Source organism: Typopeltis vanoorti, chromosome 3 (genome assembly GCF_054136105.1).
Source record: "Typopeltis vanoorti isolate ZY-2024b chromosome 3, IOZ_Tvanoo_1.0, whole genome shotgun sequence".
NCBI classification, from domain to species: Eukaryota; Metazoa; Arthropoda; class Arachnida; order Uropygi; family Thelyphonidae; genus Typopeltis; species Typopeltis vanoorti.
The window spans coordinates 57,071,877-57,090,961 of NC_143551.1; the positions used below are offsets into that span (position 1 = coordinate 57,071,877).

The 19,085-nt window shown below is 37.4% G+C and overlaps 1 protein-coding gene across 1 annotated transcript in view; it reads right to left on the minus strand.

Annotated features, from left to right (window-relative positions):
- Positions 1–9,090: 9,090 nt before the first annotated feature.
- LOC150108171 (syntenin-1-like) overlaps positions 9,091–19,085 on the minus strand; it is a 100,280-nt gene continuing 90,285 nt past the window's right edge. Inside the window, exon 8 of the mRNA XM_090390628.1 lies at positions 9,091–10,232. Coding sequence (XP_090246754.1) covers positions 10,178–10,232 — 55 coding nt within the window. The 3' untranslated portion in view covers positions 9,091–10,177. The remainder of the gene's footprint in view (positions 10,233–19,085) is intronic.

Sequence of the window (19,085 nt, forward strand, 5' to 3'; positions counted from 1 at the left end):
AGCATATATCTCTGCATTTCTTCCAGAAGTAGAGAAAGGAAGCCAGTCTAAGTTGTGAATGTTGAAGTTACTAAGAAAGACAACCTTATAATTTGGAATGTAAATAATGAATGGGAGGAAAAGAAAATTGAGCCAGAGGTCGTCAAACAGGTGAGTTGAGATCATTCTCTGACAGGATGACAGATTTTCCAAAGTGCAGGCTCCACAGGAATCAGTGTAGTTGGGAAAGGTGAGGTGAACAGTGCTGGTTGTGGATCTGTTAAATATAGCAAGTCAGATTTAGATGTCTATAGAGGGTGGTGTAAGTGATCCATATTGCAATTAAGACCACAGTTACTGGTGAAATAGCATGGATTGTTTGTTTGTGGAGGATATTTTTTATCCACAGCATTAACCTTCTAAGGGTACAGTGTGAATCTCCAAGTCCAATGTATGTCCTCCACAGCTACTGTTCCCCCCCCCCCCCATGCATAACCTAGTAGAGCAAATGATAGCTGAATTTTCACTGGCTGGTCAGGAAACTTACTAATACACTATAGCAGGTTCAGTCCTGTATTCAAATCTACTGATTTGGAAGACTGCATGAACAGCTGGTGCAATTTGCTGAAACTAGCAAGGACATTTCACATCAGAGTGGTTAGTAATAAGACATCACTTCAATGTAGTTAAGAATGCAATTGAAATATCTGGAGTTTCACATGGAAACTGATAGAATAAGGCTTAATACATGGACCATTTCAATATTGTTAACCGTTATTTTGTTAGGTTTCAACCTAAATATAGATCCTTTCTGTTACACTATTCACCTTCAGAATGCAGCACCCTGTTTTCAACAGTTAGCCGACTCATTTTTTACTTGTTTAACCACCATACTGGCCTGGACATGTGTCCATAATTACATGGATGTGAAGTGTCCATGTAATCAGTGGTTATATTGAAGCCAATATGAATTGGCTTCAATATAGAAAAAAAAATTATAGAAAAAAAAATGACATGGATATGAAGTACACAGTTTTGATGTATTTGATCCATGTGGCTAACAGGGTGGTTAAACTAGAATTCAGCCAAAGTTTCACTGGAGTGATTGTGACCAAGACATCTGATTTTTAAATATAAACTTTTTACTGTGTTTGTTTCTCTAGTATGTCTATCTAATCATATTCAAAAATAAGTGCTCTCTTTTATTCACATAACATTAGGGAATTATATGCATTATTAAATCACTTAAGGAATTGAAAAACATAGATACGAATATAAATTAAATTACACTTTAATAAATATTTCCGATATTTCGGCGGTGTCACGTGGCCATCTTCAAAAGGAACTTACAAAAAAAGGCACGTGCACGTAGGCACTACAACATAGTAACTGAGAATGAAGAGATGAAGCTATTGTTCTCTACTGACCTCCTATCAAATACAATCCCACCAACTCACAAATTAGAAAACTTCACAGGCTCCTTAAGAAGGTCACTTCTTGGCCTGTAGAAGTTACCAACAGATTAAATCCATTTAACTCTATACCTCCCCCCCATATTTACGGACTCCCAAAAATACATAAAGAAAATGTGCCATTACGTCCCATAGTGGATGGCATAGATTCCCCCACATACAAATTAGCTAAACATTTGGCCAAAGAGCTCACACACTATACTGGCAACACACCATCACACATAAACTCAGCCCACTTCAAAGCCAGCATAGAAAACCTTACACTCCAACATACTGACATAATGGTCAGCTTTGACGTCTCCTCCTTATTCACAAATGTCCCGCTCAAGAAAACTTTAGAGTTAATCCAAGCTAAATTTTCTCCCGATATCTCAGCACCATTTCAGTTCACAATGAACTCAGGCTATTTCATTTGGCAGGGAAAATTCTACAAACAAATAGAGGGGACAGCCATGGGTTCACCACTCTCCCCACCCTTAGCCAATTTCTTCATGGAGACCTTTGAAGAAAAAGCCTTAGCCTCTGCCCCATAAAAACCAACCATATGGCTTCAATACGTTGATGATGTGTTCGCTATTTCGCCACATGGCTCTGAAACACTTCTCTCCTTCTTAACACACTTAAACAACCAACACCCCAGAATCAAGTTCACCCTGGAAAAAGAGGAAAATAACAGCCTCCCTTTCCTAGACACATTAGTCACCCGCCAGCCTGATGGAACCTTGGTTTCCCTAGTTTACAGAAACCCACCCATACAAGCGACAACCCCCCCCACACACACACACAACAATATGGAGTGGTGAAAACACTATACAACAGGGCTAAACTAATCTATTCTAACGACATGGCCCTAAACACTGAACTAAATCACATCCTCAACACTCTCAGCCAATGGCTACCCCCCCAAAAAATATTAAAACCTACAAACCACAGCCCCTCCACAACAAGGATTACTCTAAATCCATCACCATTCCCTACATCTGAGGCACCTCGGAAAAAATTACCAAAATCTTAAAAAAACATGACCTGACCTCCTGTTACAGGCAATACAGAAAATTGGCATCCCTTATCTGCTCCACTAAAGACCAACCACTTCCCCTAGACCTACCTGGTGTAAACCAGGTCCCTTGCAGCTGTAAACTGTCTTACTTTGGCCAAACAGGCAGGACAGCAAATATCAGAATTTCTGAACACAAGGACTTAACTGGTAATTAGTTTACGGAATTAACAACGCATATAAAGTATATTAATTAAAGGTAACTTTAATGAATAACTTCTATATTTCGGCAACGTCACATTGCCATCTTCAAGAACATAAAGATATGGTATGTGCACTCAGGAACTAACACAAAGCAAATGAGGAAGAAAGCAAGAAATTAATATTGTTCCTAAAGTCCTAATGGTGCCCTCTTGCGGGCTAATTTGGTAGTCTTGGCAGTTGGGCTGAAGTTCTCATAATGAAAGTCTCCCAAATTTGGGGCAGTTTCATGCACCCAAATTTGTTGAGGTTAGGAACGTTTTTTAGAGCTGCTGAAGATTCTTTGAATAATCTTTCGTATTTAAACTTGCTGCGATGAATTATTTTTGTTTTCTTCCAACGAATTTTATGGTGGGTATCTAAGGCATGGTCTGCCAGCCCAGAGTGGCTGTACTGGTGAAACCGGATGTAGTCTTGGTGTTCTGAAATCCTGATATTTGTTGTTCTGCCTGTTTGGCCAAAGTAGGACAATTTGCAGCTGCAAGGGACCTGGTATACACCAGGTAGGTCTAGGGGAAGTGGTTGGTCTTTGGTAGAGCGGATAAGGGATGTCAACTTTTTATATGGTCTGTAACAGGAAGTAAGGTCATATTTTTTGAGGATATTGGTTATTTTTTCAGAGGTGCCCTGGATGTAGGGGATGGTGATAGACTTGGTGTAATCTTTATTGTGGAGGGGGGGTGTGGTTTAAAGGTTTTAGTATTTTTTGGGGGTTATAGTCATTGGCTAAGAAAGTGTTGAGGATGTGGTTTAGTTCAATAGTCAGGGCCTTGTCATCTGAGCAGATTAATTTTGCCCTGTTATATAGTTTTTATCACCCCATATTGTTGTGAGGGGGGGGGATTGCTGGTGAATGTATCTGCCAGTGTGGGTGGGTTTTCTGTAAACAGAGAAAACCAAAGATCCATTAAGCTGGCGGGTGATTAAGGTGTCTAGGAAGGGGAGGGTGTTGTTTTCCTCTTTTTCTAAGGTGAACTGGACTCTGGGGTGTTGGTTGTTTAAGTGTGCTAGGAAGGAGTGGAGTGTGTCTGAGCCATGTAGCCAAATAGCAAACACATCATCCACATAACGAAGCCAAATAGTGGGTTTTTGTGGGGCGGAGTTTAAGGCTTTCTCTTCAAATGTCTCCATAAAGAAATTGGCCAAGGGTGGGGAAAGTGGTGAACCCATAGCTGTCCCCTCTATCTGTTTGTAGAACTTTCCTTGCCAAACGAAATAGCCTGAGTTCATTGTGAACTGAAATAGGGCTGAGATATCGGGAGAAAACTTGGCTTGGATGAGCTCAAGGGTTTCTTTGAGTGGGACATTAGTGAATAGGGAGGAGACGTCAAAACTGACCATTATGTCAGTGTGTTGGAGTGTGAGGTTTTCTATACTGGCTTTAAAGTGGGAGTTTTTTGTGTGATGGTTGCCAGTGTAGTGTGTGAGCGTTTTGGCTAAATGTTTGGCTAATTTATGTGGGGGAATCAATGCCATCCACTATGGGACGCAATGGCACATTTTGTTTATGTATTTTTGGGAGTCCATATAATCGGGGGGGGGGGGGTCTAGAGTTATAAGGTTTAAGTTTGTTGGTGACTTCCACAGGCCAAGAAGTGACTTTCTTAAGGAGTCTGTGGATAGTTCTAATCTGAGAGCTGGTCGGATTATATTCAATGGGGAGGTAAGTAGTACGGTCCAGTACTAAAGAATTTAGCTTACCTTTGTAATCTTTTTGATTGAGTACCACAGTGGCGCTTCCCTTATCAGCTTTGGTGATTACTATTTTTTTGTTGTTTTTCAATTCTTGTAGGGCTGTATATTCGTTTTTGGAGGTTTGGCTTTAGTGAGAACACCGACTACATCCAGTCTTACGTTGTTGGCGATATGGTTAGGCAGGTTGCGAATTCCACACTCTATTTGGATCATTTCTTCAGCAGGTATCCTTTTAGGAGCTAGGGCGAAATTGTGACCACGTGAAAGTGCGGTGAGTGCTTCAGGCTTTAAAACTGCCGACGAGAGGTTGACTACAGTGTTGAGTGGTGGCTGAGGTAAGGAAGTAGAATTCTTCGTCAGGTTTTCGTATTTTTTCACGTGCCGACTACGTATTTTTTCGAATTCCTTTCTTGCCGATGCGCATGAGATGTCATGAAGTATCGACCATAGATCACGTGGTCACGAAATTGTGACCACGTGAAAGTGCGGTGAGTGCTTCAGGCTTTAAAACTGCCGACGAGAGGTTGACTACAGTGTTGAGTGGTGGCTGAGGTAAGGAAGTAGAATTCTTCGTCAGGTTTTCGTATTTTTTCACGTGCCGACTACGTATTTTTTCGAATTCCTTTCTTGCCGATGCGCATGAGATGTCATGAAGTATCGACCATAGATCACGTGGTCACGAAATTGTGACCACGTGAAAGTGCGGTGAGTGCTTCAGGCTTTAAAACTGCCGACGAGAGGTTGACTACAGTGTTGAGTGGTGGCTGAGGTAAGGAAGTAGAATTCTTCGTCAGGTTTTCGTATTTTTTCACGTGCCGACTACGTATTTTTTCGAATTCCTTTCTTGCCGATGCGCATGAGATGTCATGAAGTATCGACCATAGATCACGGCCGAGTGTATTTGAAAGCTCTTCCTCTAGCGCCCGTAAGGTTTTGTTTTCATCGGCAAGGAGAACGCACGTCGCGGTAATTTGTTCTCTTAACAGGGCGAAGCTAGTGCGGTTATAAATGCGTAGAGCTTTCTCGGAAGTAAAACGGTGCTTCAATTTGACACAATTAGGGATCACTTTGTTATCCCGGCAGCGTTTTAGGAAGGTCAGACGATTTATTTGCCTAGATATCTTCAACCTCAATTTGCCGTATTGACGGGCCTTTCGTGCGATTGCATCTCCGTGGATGATCATGATTCTAGTAGCAAGACTTATACGTTGGTTAGACATAAGTGGTAATTAGTTTACGGAATTAACGCATATAAAGTATATTAATTAAAGGTAACTTTAATGAATAACTTCTATATTTCGGCAACGTCACATTGCCATCTTCAGGAACAAAGATATGGTATGTGCACTCAGGAACTAACACAAAGCAAATGAGGAAGAAAGCAAGAAACTAATATTGTTCCTAAAGTCCTAATGGTGCCCTCTTGCGGGCTAATTTGGTAGTCTTGGCGTAAACTAATTACCAGTTATGTCTAACCAACGTATAAGTCTTGCTACTAGAACACAAGGACTACATCCGTTTTCACAAGTACAGCCATTCTGGTCTTGCAGACCATTTTCTGGATACACGCCACAGAATACGGTGGAAGAAAGCTACAGTAATACACCGTAGCAAATACAAATTTGAAAGACTATTTATGGAATCAGCCTCAGCCCTAAGAAACTCTCCAAACCTCAACAAATTTGGTTGTATGCGACTGCCCCAAATATGGGAGGCTTACATCAGCAGACCTTCAGCCCAACGGCCAAGAACACCTACTTAGCCTGCTAGAGGGCACCATCAGGACTTTTAGGAGAACAATAGCTTCATCTCTTCATTCTCAGTTAGTGTTGTAATGCCTACGTGCACATGCCTTTTTTTGTAAATTCCTTTTGAAGATGGCAACGTGACGTTGCCAAAATATCGCAAATATTTATTAAAGTGTAATTTAATTTATATTCGTATCTACGTTGTTCAATTCCTTAAGTGATTTAACAATGCATAACAATGTATAAGCCTGTCTATGGGAATTATATGCACTATCTCTCTGGAAAGTAAATAAATTCATGTTAAAAAAAATCTGTTATTGTTTTACAGTCAAGTGACAAAAATCAAGTTATTCAAATTTAGTTTTGAAAATGACAAATACTTATTCTTTCAATAAGTCATCTTTGTCAGGATCTTATTTATTAGCTTATTAGTGTGTTTAAAGATTTCAGCTATTCTGATAACAATTCAAAGCAGCTATCAGAATAGCTGAAATCTTTAAACACACTAATAAGCTAATAAATAGGATCCTGACAAAGACTTATTGAAAGAATAAGTTCCCTTGTTGCACACTTATGTGCAACAAGGGAACTCTATGCTGAAGTTCTTGTTTACTTAAAATTTTGTTTAGAAATTAAGTACTGTGTTTGTTAGTTATAAAATGATAACAGACATTTATTCTTTAATATTTTTGATATATTATTTGTGATAGGAAAAGTATTCTGACTAGCTGGAGTGACAGCAAAAAAATCCCCTTCCCTTTCAGGGGATATACTTGAATAGTATATAAATGAGAAATGTTTAATCCTAGACAATTCTTAATTCAAAATTGGTTCATTTAATGATAATCTTGAGCTTTGGAAGAACATTGTCTTAGATTAGTTTTCAGCTTGGAAAATTTAAACTTCAGAGCTTTTCGATGTTTAACTGTTTAAATATCCTATAAGGAGAAGTTGTGCGCATGCATGCATGCACACACACACACTATTAGTGTTATTTTGTTGATGTCTGTTTTGAAGTAACTTCATATGCAAACTTTTGCTCATATAATAAGTGAAAGAATAACTGAAAATTCCATTCAGAAATGAAAACATGTAACCACAGTAAAGATATTTTAATAAAAATTAAAATGTAACATACAGATTTTAGTTTACATGTAAACCATCTTCATGGTAGAGTAAACAATAGAAAATTCAAATGACACTAAAACTGTGTTGTAAATATAAACAGTTATCTTGCATACAGTTGTGAGGATGTCATGTCAGAAACAAGATAACAAAAAAAAAGTTATTTAATAATGCTGAAAAAGTTTATCAGATTTCAGCCATAGATTGTATGTAGATGAACCTCAGCAATCTCTTTAGAGATGTTCAAATTTGTAGATACTAAGTAGCAAGCAAAAAATGCTATGTCCTGTAAGACAGACTTCTGAGTAATCAACTGAATATATGATCAGTGTTTTGAAATGCTTTACAATTCATTGGTCCATTTGTCAAAAAAACAAGATAATTTGCATTTAGAAGAAATTTATAATAGAGGCAAGAATTAGTAATAACAAAGGAGAAATTACATTTTTAGGAGTGACAGAAATAGGCTGGTTTGGTTTGTATTTAGCAAAAAGTTGAAATTTCTACTGAAATATATGCTTCAACACAAGACATTATTTCAGTCTTAAATTGCATGCATCTAATTTACTATACAGTCAAAAAATATTATATTCATAGATAATTTTCATGTCAAATCTGTTCATTTGCATTTGTTCTAGAAGGGGAGCATGCAGTTTATACAATATTTTAAGAGGGCACGTTTGGGGACCTTTGCTAGATTATCCAAAAACCATACAGTAGAGAATAAACATGAAACTTTGTCATACATCACACATCATATATCAATATAACTCATTTCCAGACAAATTTTCCCTTCAACATTGTTTTCCTTTTGAATAGTACGTAAGGAGGCAACTTTCTTCAATCTACAGTAATTGTGAGCATGATTGCACATCGTTGTTTAAACTTTTTTCATTTGCGAGGTAAACTTTTTTTTAAAATTTAATTTTCGTAAAGTAAAATCAGGGGTGCGAGATATATGCGAAGGCAAGTTATGTTCGAGTAAATACGGTAATATGTACATATAGGTATTAGTTGTACATCACTTTCTATGTCCCATATCGCATCGCTGTTCCACTTACTGAGGGTTTGAAGCAACAAGATGTTCCTTTACTCAAGATCAGGGTTAGATTCTTGTCATGATGAGAGGAAAATTGAAAGTTACATAAAACTAATACCTATGTGTGTTTTAGACTGTTTTCACACACACACACACACACACAGATGTATGACCAAGTTCCATGTTTAGTCTCCAACATATAGTTTGTTATATGAGATAGCAAGGTGTTTTCTCCAGGAAAATGATTTTTTCCAGCAAATTGGTCAGAGAACACATGTAATTTACAGACACCTAACACTTTTAATGCTACCAAAACAGTCTTGCTTCCCCCCCCCTTTCTTTTTTCACCACACAGGATCAGATCTCACCCCTTGAATTGATATATCTTTTCTGGAATAAACATATCACATCAGGTCAATAACTTCTTTGTCCTTTAAAAACTAGGCATCTATTTTTTCTGAATAAGATTCTACTTTTCATCCAACCACACCAGGCTATAATGAATATTTATTATTAATTAGTTCTTTAGCATGAATTTTACTTCATGTACAGAGCAGATGCAATATAATTCCTTGTCATGAACAGCGATGATAGTGTTTTCTTGAAAGTATTTCTGCAGAATAAACATAAGGATTATACTCCGGAGAAGAGGATCTTCATTAGTTTTTCTAATAAATCCAGTAATATATATTGTTCACACTATGAATTAAACTATGCACCATGCTGCTAGTACCATCTGATTTCCAATAGATTTAACCTTCAATATAACACGGCTTCTGTACATGAACTATTTTATTTGTCACATGTATACAGAGGTATTAAATGGCACCAAGGCACTTTTACAGTACAAAAGACAGTCATCTTAATAGCCATCAAACTACTGGTTCTTAAGACTAAGTACAAAATTTTAATAATGAAAAAATAGCTTTCATGAATGCATGAAAAGACATCTTATTTACACTTTACAGTTCATAAGAAAAGAACAAGTGACCTTAATCAGAAACAAAAACAACATGAAACATACTAATGGATGCAAAACATCCAAAACTTGGAAAAAATAAAATAAAAACAATGGCTGAATAAGTAAAATCAATAGAGAAAAAGATATAGCTTACATTTAGAATTAAATTTATATCATTATTTTTTGTTATTATGAAGTGTACATATGTTAAAACTATACTGGTAAAGATAATATACTTGATAAAGCTTTATGATAACAGGTAAAACAGTCAACAAAATTAGATACTTATCTGGATGAAATGTCATTTAAAAAAAATAAAAACACATGTTGTATGACAAAAACTGATGAAATTAATTTATACTATTCAGTGATTGCATACATTAAAATATTTCCCTCTAACTCTTCAATAATATATTTAAATCAATGTAATATTTGGATGTACTTTATGGTATGAAATTTAATGTCAAGTACAAAGTATAAAACAATTAGACTTTACCGAATGACAAAAATTCAGAAAAGTACACCTTTTAATCCAATATATTTAGTTTTATGTACATAAAGATATAATGCTGGTGACTATTTCAAAGTAATTTATCGAAACACCTGTTAATACTGCATTAATCAATTTTAAAAAAGGTATTAATGCTATGTGGCATATTCAAAGAATCTAAGTAACATATTTTTTTAGTTTTTTTTTTTTTTTGAGATGGTACTAGATTTGCTGAAAATTGTATTGTCTTCCTACTGGCAAAGTTTCAACATTGTTAATATCTAAGTGGATTTTGATACAAAATTATATTATAATTAATCAGTTTCTGTGCAACACAATTATAAACTTTTTTTATTATTGAATAAATTCAGTTTTGCAGGATTGTAATTAAAAGAATTCATCTCCTCTATTTATATGTCAGGAATGGAATGATCCATAGTCTTCTTCACCAAGTAAGTGGCCATGCTATAAAAAAAATAAATAAATAAATATAAATTTTAAAAAAAAATCACTTGTTCAAGTAGTCAACTCTTATTACAAGAAATCCCCAAAGTTCTAAAGTCCTATAGCAAACTATTCCTTTCATTCCAACAAGTTTATTATTGTAAGAGCTGACTATATTTCTGCAGCATAGAGAAGAAATATGCAGAATCAGATTACTAAAAGATATTTTAAGATATATACAGGGTGATCAAATTTAAAGTATTCCTGTTTAAGCCCTTGTGGAGCACCACCTAGTGATCCAAATGCTGTGAAACTTTGCAGGAAAACATTGTGCATCATACAGAAGCAATATCTGAGAGGAAGGAAAAAAATAGCTTCAAAATTCACCACCAAGGAGGTGGTGAATTTTGTACAATGTACCAAATGTAGATGTAATTTTTCTGTGTATGTAAGGAGAAAAGTGACAAGCATAAATAACACATTTTTATTCACTTCCATTATGCATTCACAAGCTTCCCTTCCTGGTATGCCACAAACTGGATCATTTGCACTGTGTGTTCAATGCAGAACGCAGCTAGTTGGGACGCACATGCTGTGTTATATGGTCTTTCAGTGCTGGCAAGTTATCAGGATGATCCCGATAAACACTGCCTTTGAAAAATCCCCAGAGCCAGCCATGCAGTGGGAAACTGCTTGGCTGATCATTCTAACTTCTGTGAAATGTTTTCAAAGAACCTCTTGTATGGATCAACAGATGTGTGGAGGGGCCCCTCCACACATCAGTTGTCATATTGTGATACCTCTCAGCAGTAACTGAGCAGGTCACAGGACCTGACTGATGAATGCCCTCAAAGAAGAATAGTCCAATGATAAATTAAGCTGTAAGCCTGCACCAAACAGTAACTTTGGGCCAATGCAAAGGAATTTTTTTTGGATTGCATGCAGGTTTTTGCATAGCCCATACCAGCAATTGTGGATATTCACAGCTCTGTTTAGGTGAAAGTGAGCCTCATTTCCTACCAAAACCATCCAAAGCTGCACAGCATCCAACTCCACTTGAGCAAGGAATGTTAAAGTGAATGTCAGTCAACTTCTGTGTCAGGGTTATCTTGAATGGGTAGAAATTCAGAATCTTCTATAGAATTTTCCAGACAGTTATGTAAGGCATATCCATGTGTGTCTTGATACAGCACATACAGTGCAGGAACTAAATGTTATTCACAGAGCTCCACAACAGCAGTAGCAACTTCATTCACTTGTTGTGAACTGATTGGTTTGCAACTTCTGCTAGGTCTAACTCCCAACAATCACGTTTCTTCAGTGACTAATCATTCGTTGCAGAACACAAGGAGATAGTGGACCTCATTGACATTTGCTCAGGCAACAAAACTATGAGAGTGCAACAATATTGCAATTGTTTAGGCAATACACAAGAAAAGCATGTTGGGGGCAAGGTTAGATCCATCACTGTGGATATTATTAACAATTAGAACGAAGGGGAAAATCCCATGTCCATCTTTTTAAACCTTCCTGTCACCTGCTGTGTGATATGAAAAGAAGTTCCAAAATTCACCACCATTGGTGGTGAATTTTGGAACTTCTTTTCTCAGATATTACTTTTGCATGATGCACAATGTATTCCTGCAAAGTTTCACAGCATTTCAAAACCACTGGATGGTGCTACACAAGGTCCTGAACAGGGATACTTTAATTTTGATCACCCTGTACTTCAATTATAGCACTCTAATCATTCAAGGATTTAAGTTTCTCTAATATCTTTTTCTTTTTTGTATGACTGCAATAGTTGCAGTCAGTGACTGGCTGTAATGGCTCCTGCAGAAAATCAGAAAGCTATGTGCATATTGTTATTTAATTTAATTTTCTAATTCTTCAGAAATGGGAATGATTTCCATTTCATACTGCTGAGAAATTTATCACTTCACTGTGCTCTACATCAAATGTTCATTATGTAAGTGGATGTATATCATTACCAAATGTTTCATTTGTATGGATATCATAATGTATGCAACTATTTTGCCATATAGTCTCCTTCCCAGACAAAAGAATTCTGTGATGCCTGGATCTCCCCACCACACAGTAAGCAGCTTGTTAGGTACAATTATCTAACAGCAAACCTGCAATATGACATACATTTTCATGAACACACACAGACACCATTACAGTAAATTATTTCTCTCTTACTAGGATAAACTAAAGAAAACCTCCACAAATTCCACAACATTGATACCACATTAAATGAAATTCACTACAACAACAAACTCCACTATGACAAATAGTTCCTCTCATCCTTTACAAGTTCACTATAATGAAACCATGTAGATGGCAACATCCTTTTAGACCTCAAAACAGCCCCAGCTCATCAAGGCATATACTCAAAGTGACAACATTCAAATAGATATTATGCAAATGTGATTGCATTTTGAAGTTAGGCAGTTAGAATTATGGATAAAGTAACAAAGGCTATGAAGTCAGTATGTTAATGCCTGTTTTATCTTGCATTGCACCAAATAACAGTCGAATATGTTGTGAATAGCTCATTCCACCTCCTCCCATTTATGGGACGAGGTGGAATGAATTGTTCAATAATAGGCTGACATGAGTAACTAAGGTCCAATAAAATATGGTAAAGTCATCATTGGATTGTGAAACCATTCTGAATGTCTTGTGCCTTGTGGTATGGTACATGAAGGAAGTTACTAGGTAAAACTTCATTCAAATTCAAGTAGGCTGGCATTCACCCACAGTTCCACTAGTGCTTCACTGAACATTCTGACAACATGCTCCTTTGCAGAATGACTGTACTATATTGCACTGCCATTTGACCAATTGTGACTCATTTGTTAGACTACTTGATACAAACAGATAATCATTTATTCTCAGTTTGTATCTGCTTTTATCTAATCTGATATTTAAGCTATGCCAGCAGAATACCTGATGATCCCATATCTTCTCAATACCCTTGATTTTTATTTTAATCAGTTCTCCTTCCAAATATATTATAATATCAATTTTCTTCGCAGTTCAAATATCATTGTCCAAGTTTCCTTTTCTGTGGAATATCCTTCTTTCAGCCCTGTAAGTCCCATGTCCTTGACCACTATAAGGTTGTGAAATGGAACGTCATGATTTCTAATCCTCCATTCCTTTCCTTTTTTATATTTCTCCCACACACAACAGGCAGAATAGCCTATAGCAAACAAATGCTGTGGTCGGGGGGCAGAGTCAGAGTAGAGTAATCTGCTGGTATTCTTCTCGAACTGTTGGAAATGGTAGTCCTCTGGAAATGCATCATGGGGGAGACTATTCCACAGAATTGAGGTGGAAGAAATGAAAGATGGAGTAGCAGGTTCAGCGAGTATACAATTCAACTGTAAAGGGATGTTGAGCAGCTGTTGATAGAGTTCCTGTAGATCTGGCAGAAATAGGAGGAACAATAGTTTCTAGTTCTGCAGAATAATTGCCATGGAAAATATCTCTAGAAAAGACAATGTAAAAAATGATCTATGGGAAAGTGGCTGAAACGAGTCTGTAAAAGATGTGTCATTAACCAACCTGACTGCCCTTTTCTGAACAGCACTGAGAATTTTTAGGAGTCAGATGCACCACCCCAGATATGAGATATTCCAATATTGGTCAGATTTGGGATATATAGAGTAACTGTTCAGCAGAGAAGTACCATCTTGAGCAGAAAAAAATGGCAAGTTTATTGGAAGCTGATGATGCTATAGAAGTGATATGATTATGCCAGAAAAAGGTTTGAAGTAAGAGTCAGTCCCAAAAGAGATATGGTCTCGACTGTTCTGCTGAGCATTATCAATAGTAAGTGGAAAAGACCTGAGGTCTTTTTCATGAGAAAACAAGCAAAACTCTATTTTGGAAGCATTGAAAGTTGACTAGGTTGCTTTCACCCCAATCAAGGATACTAAGGAGATAAGTGTTCAGGTCACTTATTACAGATGATCTTGGAGCACTGAAAGGCTTGTCAAATGAGTAAGATGAATGGAGTGTGCTATCATTAACAAAACTACGAACAAAGTTTGCAGTCAATGAAAGCAGGTCATTTATATAAAAAAAATAATAATAATAAATAAAATAAAATAAAATAAAAAGAAGAGGGCAGGTGAAATGACAGAGACCCGAGGGAGATTGGCAACTAACAGAAAAGCCTGAAGAGAGAACATCATCCATCTTTACACATAGAGATCAATCTGAGAGAAAACTAGCAGTTCGTTTAACAGGGACGAAGGCAGTCCACATGACGGTAACTTGTTGAGAAGCCCTCATTGCAGAATCCTATCAAAAGCTTTGGAGATGTTGAGCAATAGCACAGGTTTCTCTACCCATTTCCATGGAATGGATCCAAAGGTGCATGATATAGGCCAGGAGATCTATGGATCTAGAATGGCAAAATCCATACTGGTGGTTACTAATTAAATAGCAGTTCTCAAAGTGATGAAGTTGACTGTTTATAACCTTCTTCATTACTTTAGAAAAACTAATGTGAGAGCAATAGATGAACAGTTTGATGATAAACATTTATGTTCTTTTATGGGAACTGGTTGTATATGATTTTGCTTTTTTCTATGCTGTAGGGTGGATGCCAGCTGAGTACAATTTAGTGAATAGATGACAAAGAACAAAGTGTTAAGGAGGACATCTCTTGACCACAATGGGTGGAATTCCATCAGGTCTGGCTGCCTTTGTTGTATCCACATTATTCAAGATTCTTGTGTGTCTTCCTGGCAGAAGGTCACAGGAGGTATGAGATACAATGTTCTAGGCAAAGGAGGACGTAATTTGCTATGTTCATCTATGGAGGACTTTGAAGCCAAGACAGCCTTTTCTTTAGATGATGTTACAATGCTACCTGTTAGGACGAGATAGAGGAGGTAGCAGAGATAGACAAAAGTTGCTCCCAACAGTTTTGTCAGGGACCAGAAGGTGTGACTGCAAGTGGTGCAAGCAGCAGATTTCCTACATTTATTCTTCTTGAATTTACTTTGCCCTTTTAATGTTAGGTGGTTTTACAAGTGTTGCAGGCAGCTTTGTAGGCTATGAAGGAGGTTGGTGTTTTGGTCTCAAGCCCACTTGTGAAAGGCTGTTTGCTTTCCTTGGACAACCCTGACACACTTCTTGGAGAGCCATGGTTTATGATATGATTGGATTGGAGTGGGAAATTTGAATAGAGTGAGAAATGAAAGTTTCCATTCCAATATGGATTACTTCTGTAACATGATCACAAAAGGTATTTGGATCTGAAGAACAAAAATAGTAATCTGATCATGGAAAGGAGAAGTCACATAAGTCTTCCTAGCACATAAAGTTGTGAATGGCTGAAAGAAAGATGTTCCATAAAACTTGGATGAGATTGTAGTCTGAATTACCAAGGGAAGCAGTCACCTGAATAGAGTACCTAGAAGGAGAATAAGTTAAAAATAAATAGTATTGGGTCAGTGAAGAGAATTTTTGGGAATTTTGGTAATGAGATGAATTATCTGTTTTAAGCAACTGATTACAGCAAAAATCTATCTCTCTTCCAGCCTAGTCAGTGAAATTTGAAAAAGGGAGTCAATAAGAATTATAGATAATGTGTGAAGAATGATTTCACTGGTTGGAAACTGAGTAGATGAAATTTAGCTCAGAAGATAGGAAGTCAAAGATGTCAAAATGATTATCAGAATTGGGAGAATGGCAGAGGCAGCAGATAAACGAAACAAAATGAGGCAGAGAATTTATTTCTTTGGATTGATTTCTTTCGATTATGTTTTCACTCCTCTGATAGAAACACCTGTTTGGACCAAGTAACAAAAATAATCCTTGATGGAATGAAGATCCTTCATCCCCTAACCACTATCCAAAGATAGTTTTCTAACAAAAGTATCAAAGCATTAAAAAATAAAAATTTGACATTCAGCATACACTGCAGCTTGAAACAGATAAAAAACGTCAGTCCAAATTCATCTAAAGCAAATGCAGAAAATTTGCCACCTCTTCAAATAGCAGTCAAGCTACAGTTCTAAACTCTTGCCAAAGCCACTGAACCAACTACATCATGTTGGAGGCTTAATGGATTTTTTTACAACACTCAAAAAGAATTAAAACAGAATTTAATACTTCCTATATTTCGTCCTAGTCACTAGGACATCTACAGGGATTACAAAAACAATTAATGTAACATATACACAAATAACAAACAATACTAAGCCCAACCACGTGGGTGACACTAAAGTCCTATCTAGGTAGAGCGCCCTCTAAGGGCAGTAGTAGGTGGCCTGGAATGTAAGGTGGGAACTCTGGTGATGAGTGTTTCCCAAATCTTCGGAAGCTTAATGCAACAGTATTTATTGAGATTTGGTTGGTTTTTGAGAGCTGCTGCTGCTTCTAAGAAAAGTCTCTCTTTCTTGAATTTGCTGTGGTGGAGCATGGTGGTTTTCTTCCATGATACCCTGTGGGTGGTGTCCAAACCATGGTCAGCCAAGCCTGAATAGCCATAGTTGTGTTTGAAGATGTACGACTTGTGTTCCTCTAGACGGATGGATGCTGATCTGCCTGTCTGTCTGTCCAAAGTACGCCAGCTTACAGGAACAGGGTACTTTGTAAACTCCAGGCAGAGCGAGAGGAGGGAGCTGATCTTTCGTAGAACGGATAAGGGTAGCAAGTTTGCAGTGGGGCTTATATGCTGTGTGTAGGTTGTACTTTTTTTAGTATCTTGGCTATTTTTTCGGATGTGCCACGGATGTAGGGTATGGTGATGGCATTTTTAAAATCTTGTTGACGAGAAGGACGGGGAATGGGGGAGGAGTTGATTATTTTTTTGATACTGTGATCGCTGTAGCCATTGGAGAGGAAAGTGCTGTATGTGGTTAAGCTCAGTAGTGAGGGCGGTTCCACTGGAACAAAGATTGTGGGCTCTCTTGGTAAGGGTTTTAATAATGCCATATTGTTGAGAGGGGTGGTGGTGGGAGAGTTTGTGAATGTATCTGCCTGTGTGTGTGGGTTTTCTGTATACGGTGAAGGTAAGTGTATCATTAGGCAAGCGTGTGACTAAGGTGTCTAGGAAGGGTAAACAATTGTTCTTTTCCTTTTCCATAGTGAACTGGATTCTTGGATGTAGACTATTGAGATGACTGAGGAAGGAGTCTAACGTGTCTGGGCCATGAGGCCAAATAGAGAACACATCATCTACATATCTTAGCCAGATAGAAAGTTTGAGTGGGGCTGAGTCTATGGCTCGTTTTTCGAAATCTTCCATATAGAAATTGGCAAGGGGGGGGTGAGAGGGGGGAACCCATGGCAGTTCCCTCTATCTGCTTGTAGATTTTGTTGTTCCAAGAGAAATACCCAGAGTTAATGGCAAAGGAAAAGAGATCTAAGATGTCAGAGGGAAAAACGTTTTCTAAGAGAGATAAGGTGTCAATCAAGGGAATATTGGTAAACAAAGAGGAGATATCAAAGCTTACCAATATGTCTGTCTTATTCAAGGTTAAATTTTCTGTGAGGGCTTTAAAGTGGGTCGAGTTTTTTATATAGGAAGGGGACCTTCTGGTGAGGGGGATCAGAGAGTTGGCCAGCTGTTTAGATAGTCTATAGCAAGGTGCATTGGTTGCATCTACTATAGGCCTGAGTGGGGAATTGGGTTTGTGGATTTTTGGTAAACCGAATATACGGTTTACCAAAGTATTGTTTAGTATTGTTTGTTATTTGTGTATATGTTACATTAATTGTTTTTGTAATCCCCGTAGATGTCCTAGTGACTAGGACAAAATATAGGAAGTATTAACTTCTATTTTAATTCTTTTTGAGTGTTGTAAAAAATCCATTAAGCCTCCAACATGATGTCCTCACAGCACTTAAGCCTTTACACACGCAACTACTTATCCATTCTCTCTCTCTCTCATTTTGATAATACTATGGTAACATCAACCAAAGAAAAGACTGACCTCCTGATATCAGTTTTCTCTGCCAACTCCTGATCAGAGGAGTTAAGATTGCAAGAAGTCTTCTGGACCTGATGGTATAACCTTCAATTTTGCTTAAAAAATATCCTGCAAAATTATCCATGTTCTGCATTTACAATCTTTCCTACTCATGCATCATAGAAATAAACCTACATCCAAATCCATTTCAAAGGAATAAGATCAGATAACTAGCTATTATCCCACTGCTCACGTTAATTCTCTCAAACAATGGGGATCATCAATCTGACCTGAAGGCCAACCAGTTAATCCATGATCAACAATATGGATTTTGCTGAGCTTGCTTAACAGTACACAGCATATCCTAGCAAATATTATTCAAAATTGCTCACCTATTGGCTTCAGCAGGAAGTTTGAAGAAACTTGTATGGTAACTTTACACCTTCAGAGGCATTTCATCAGAGCTAGTACAGGTATGGTTGTTTATGCTGCTTTACGTTTACACCTCTCATAGATTATGACTGGAAGAGGCAATGAGTCATGACTCTGCCTGACTTCCTACACACAGATGGTCCTTACACTGAAATAAAACTATGATACTGAAGGATTAACCTAAAGTTTAAAATTTAAATAAATAAACAAACAGAATATAAAATGCAACGAGTCTTATTAAGGACAACACTCAAGGGAATTGCTGAGGCTATTCAAGTGTCCAATAATGTCACATTGAGAGACTACTGGAAATCATACATCATGAAAGGAATCTCCAACATTTCAGTGGCATGGAGTGAAGTGTCAAAATCATGTACGAATGGCATCTCATGTAAGCTTTGGCCTGACTGCATTCCAGATTCACAAGAGCACAACACTACCCTTGTGTCAATAACTTTCTTAAACATATTTCAGTAGGATTAGGGCTATCTTGTTCACTTCAAAT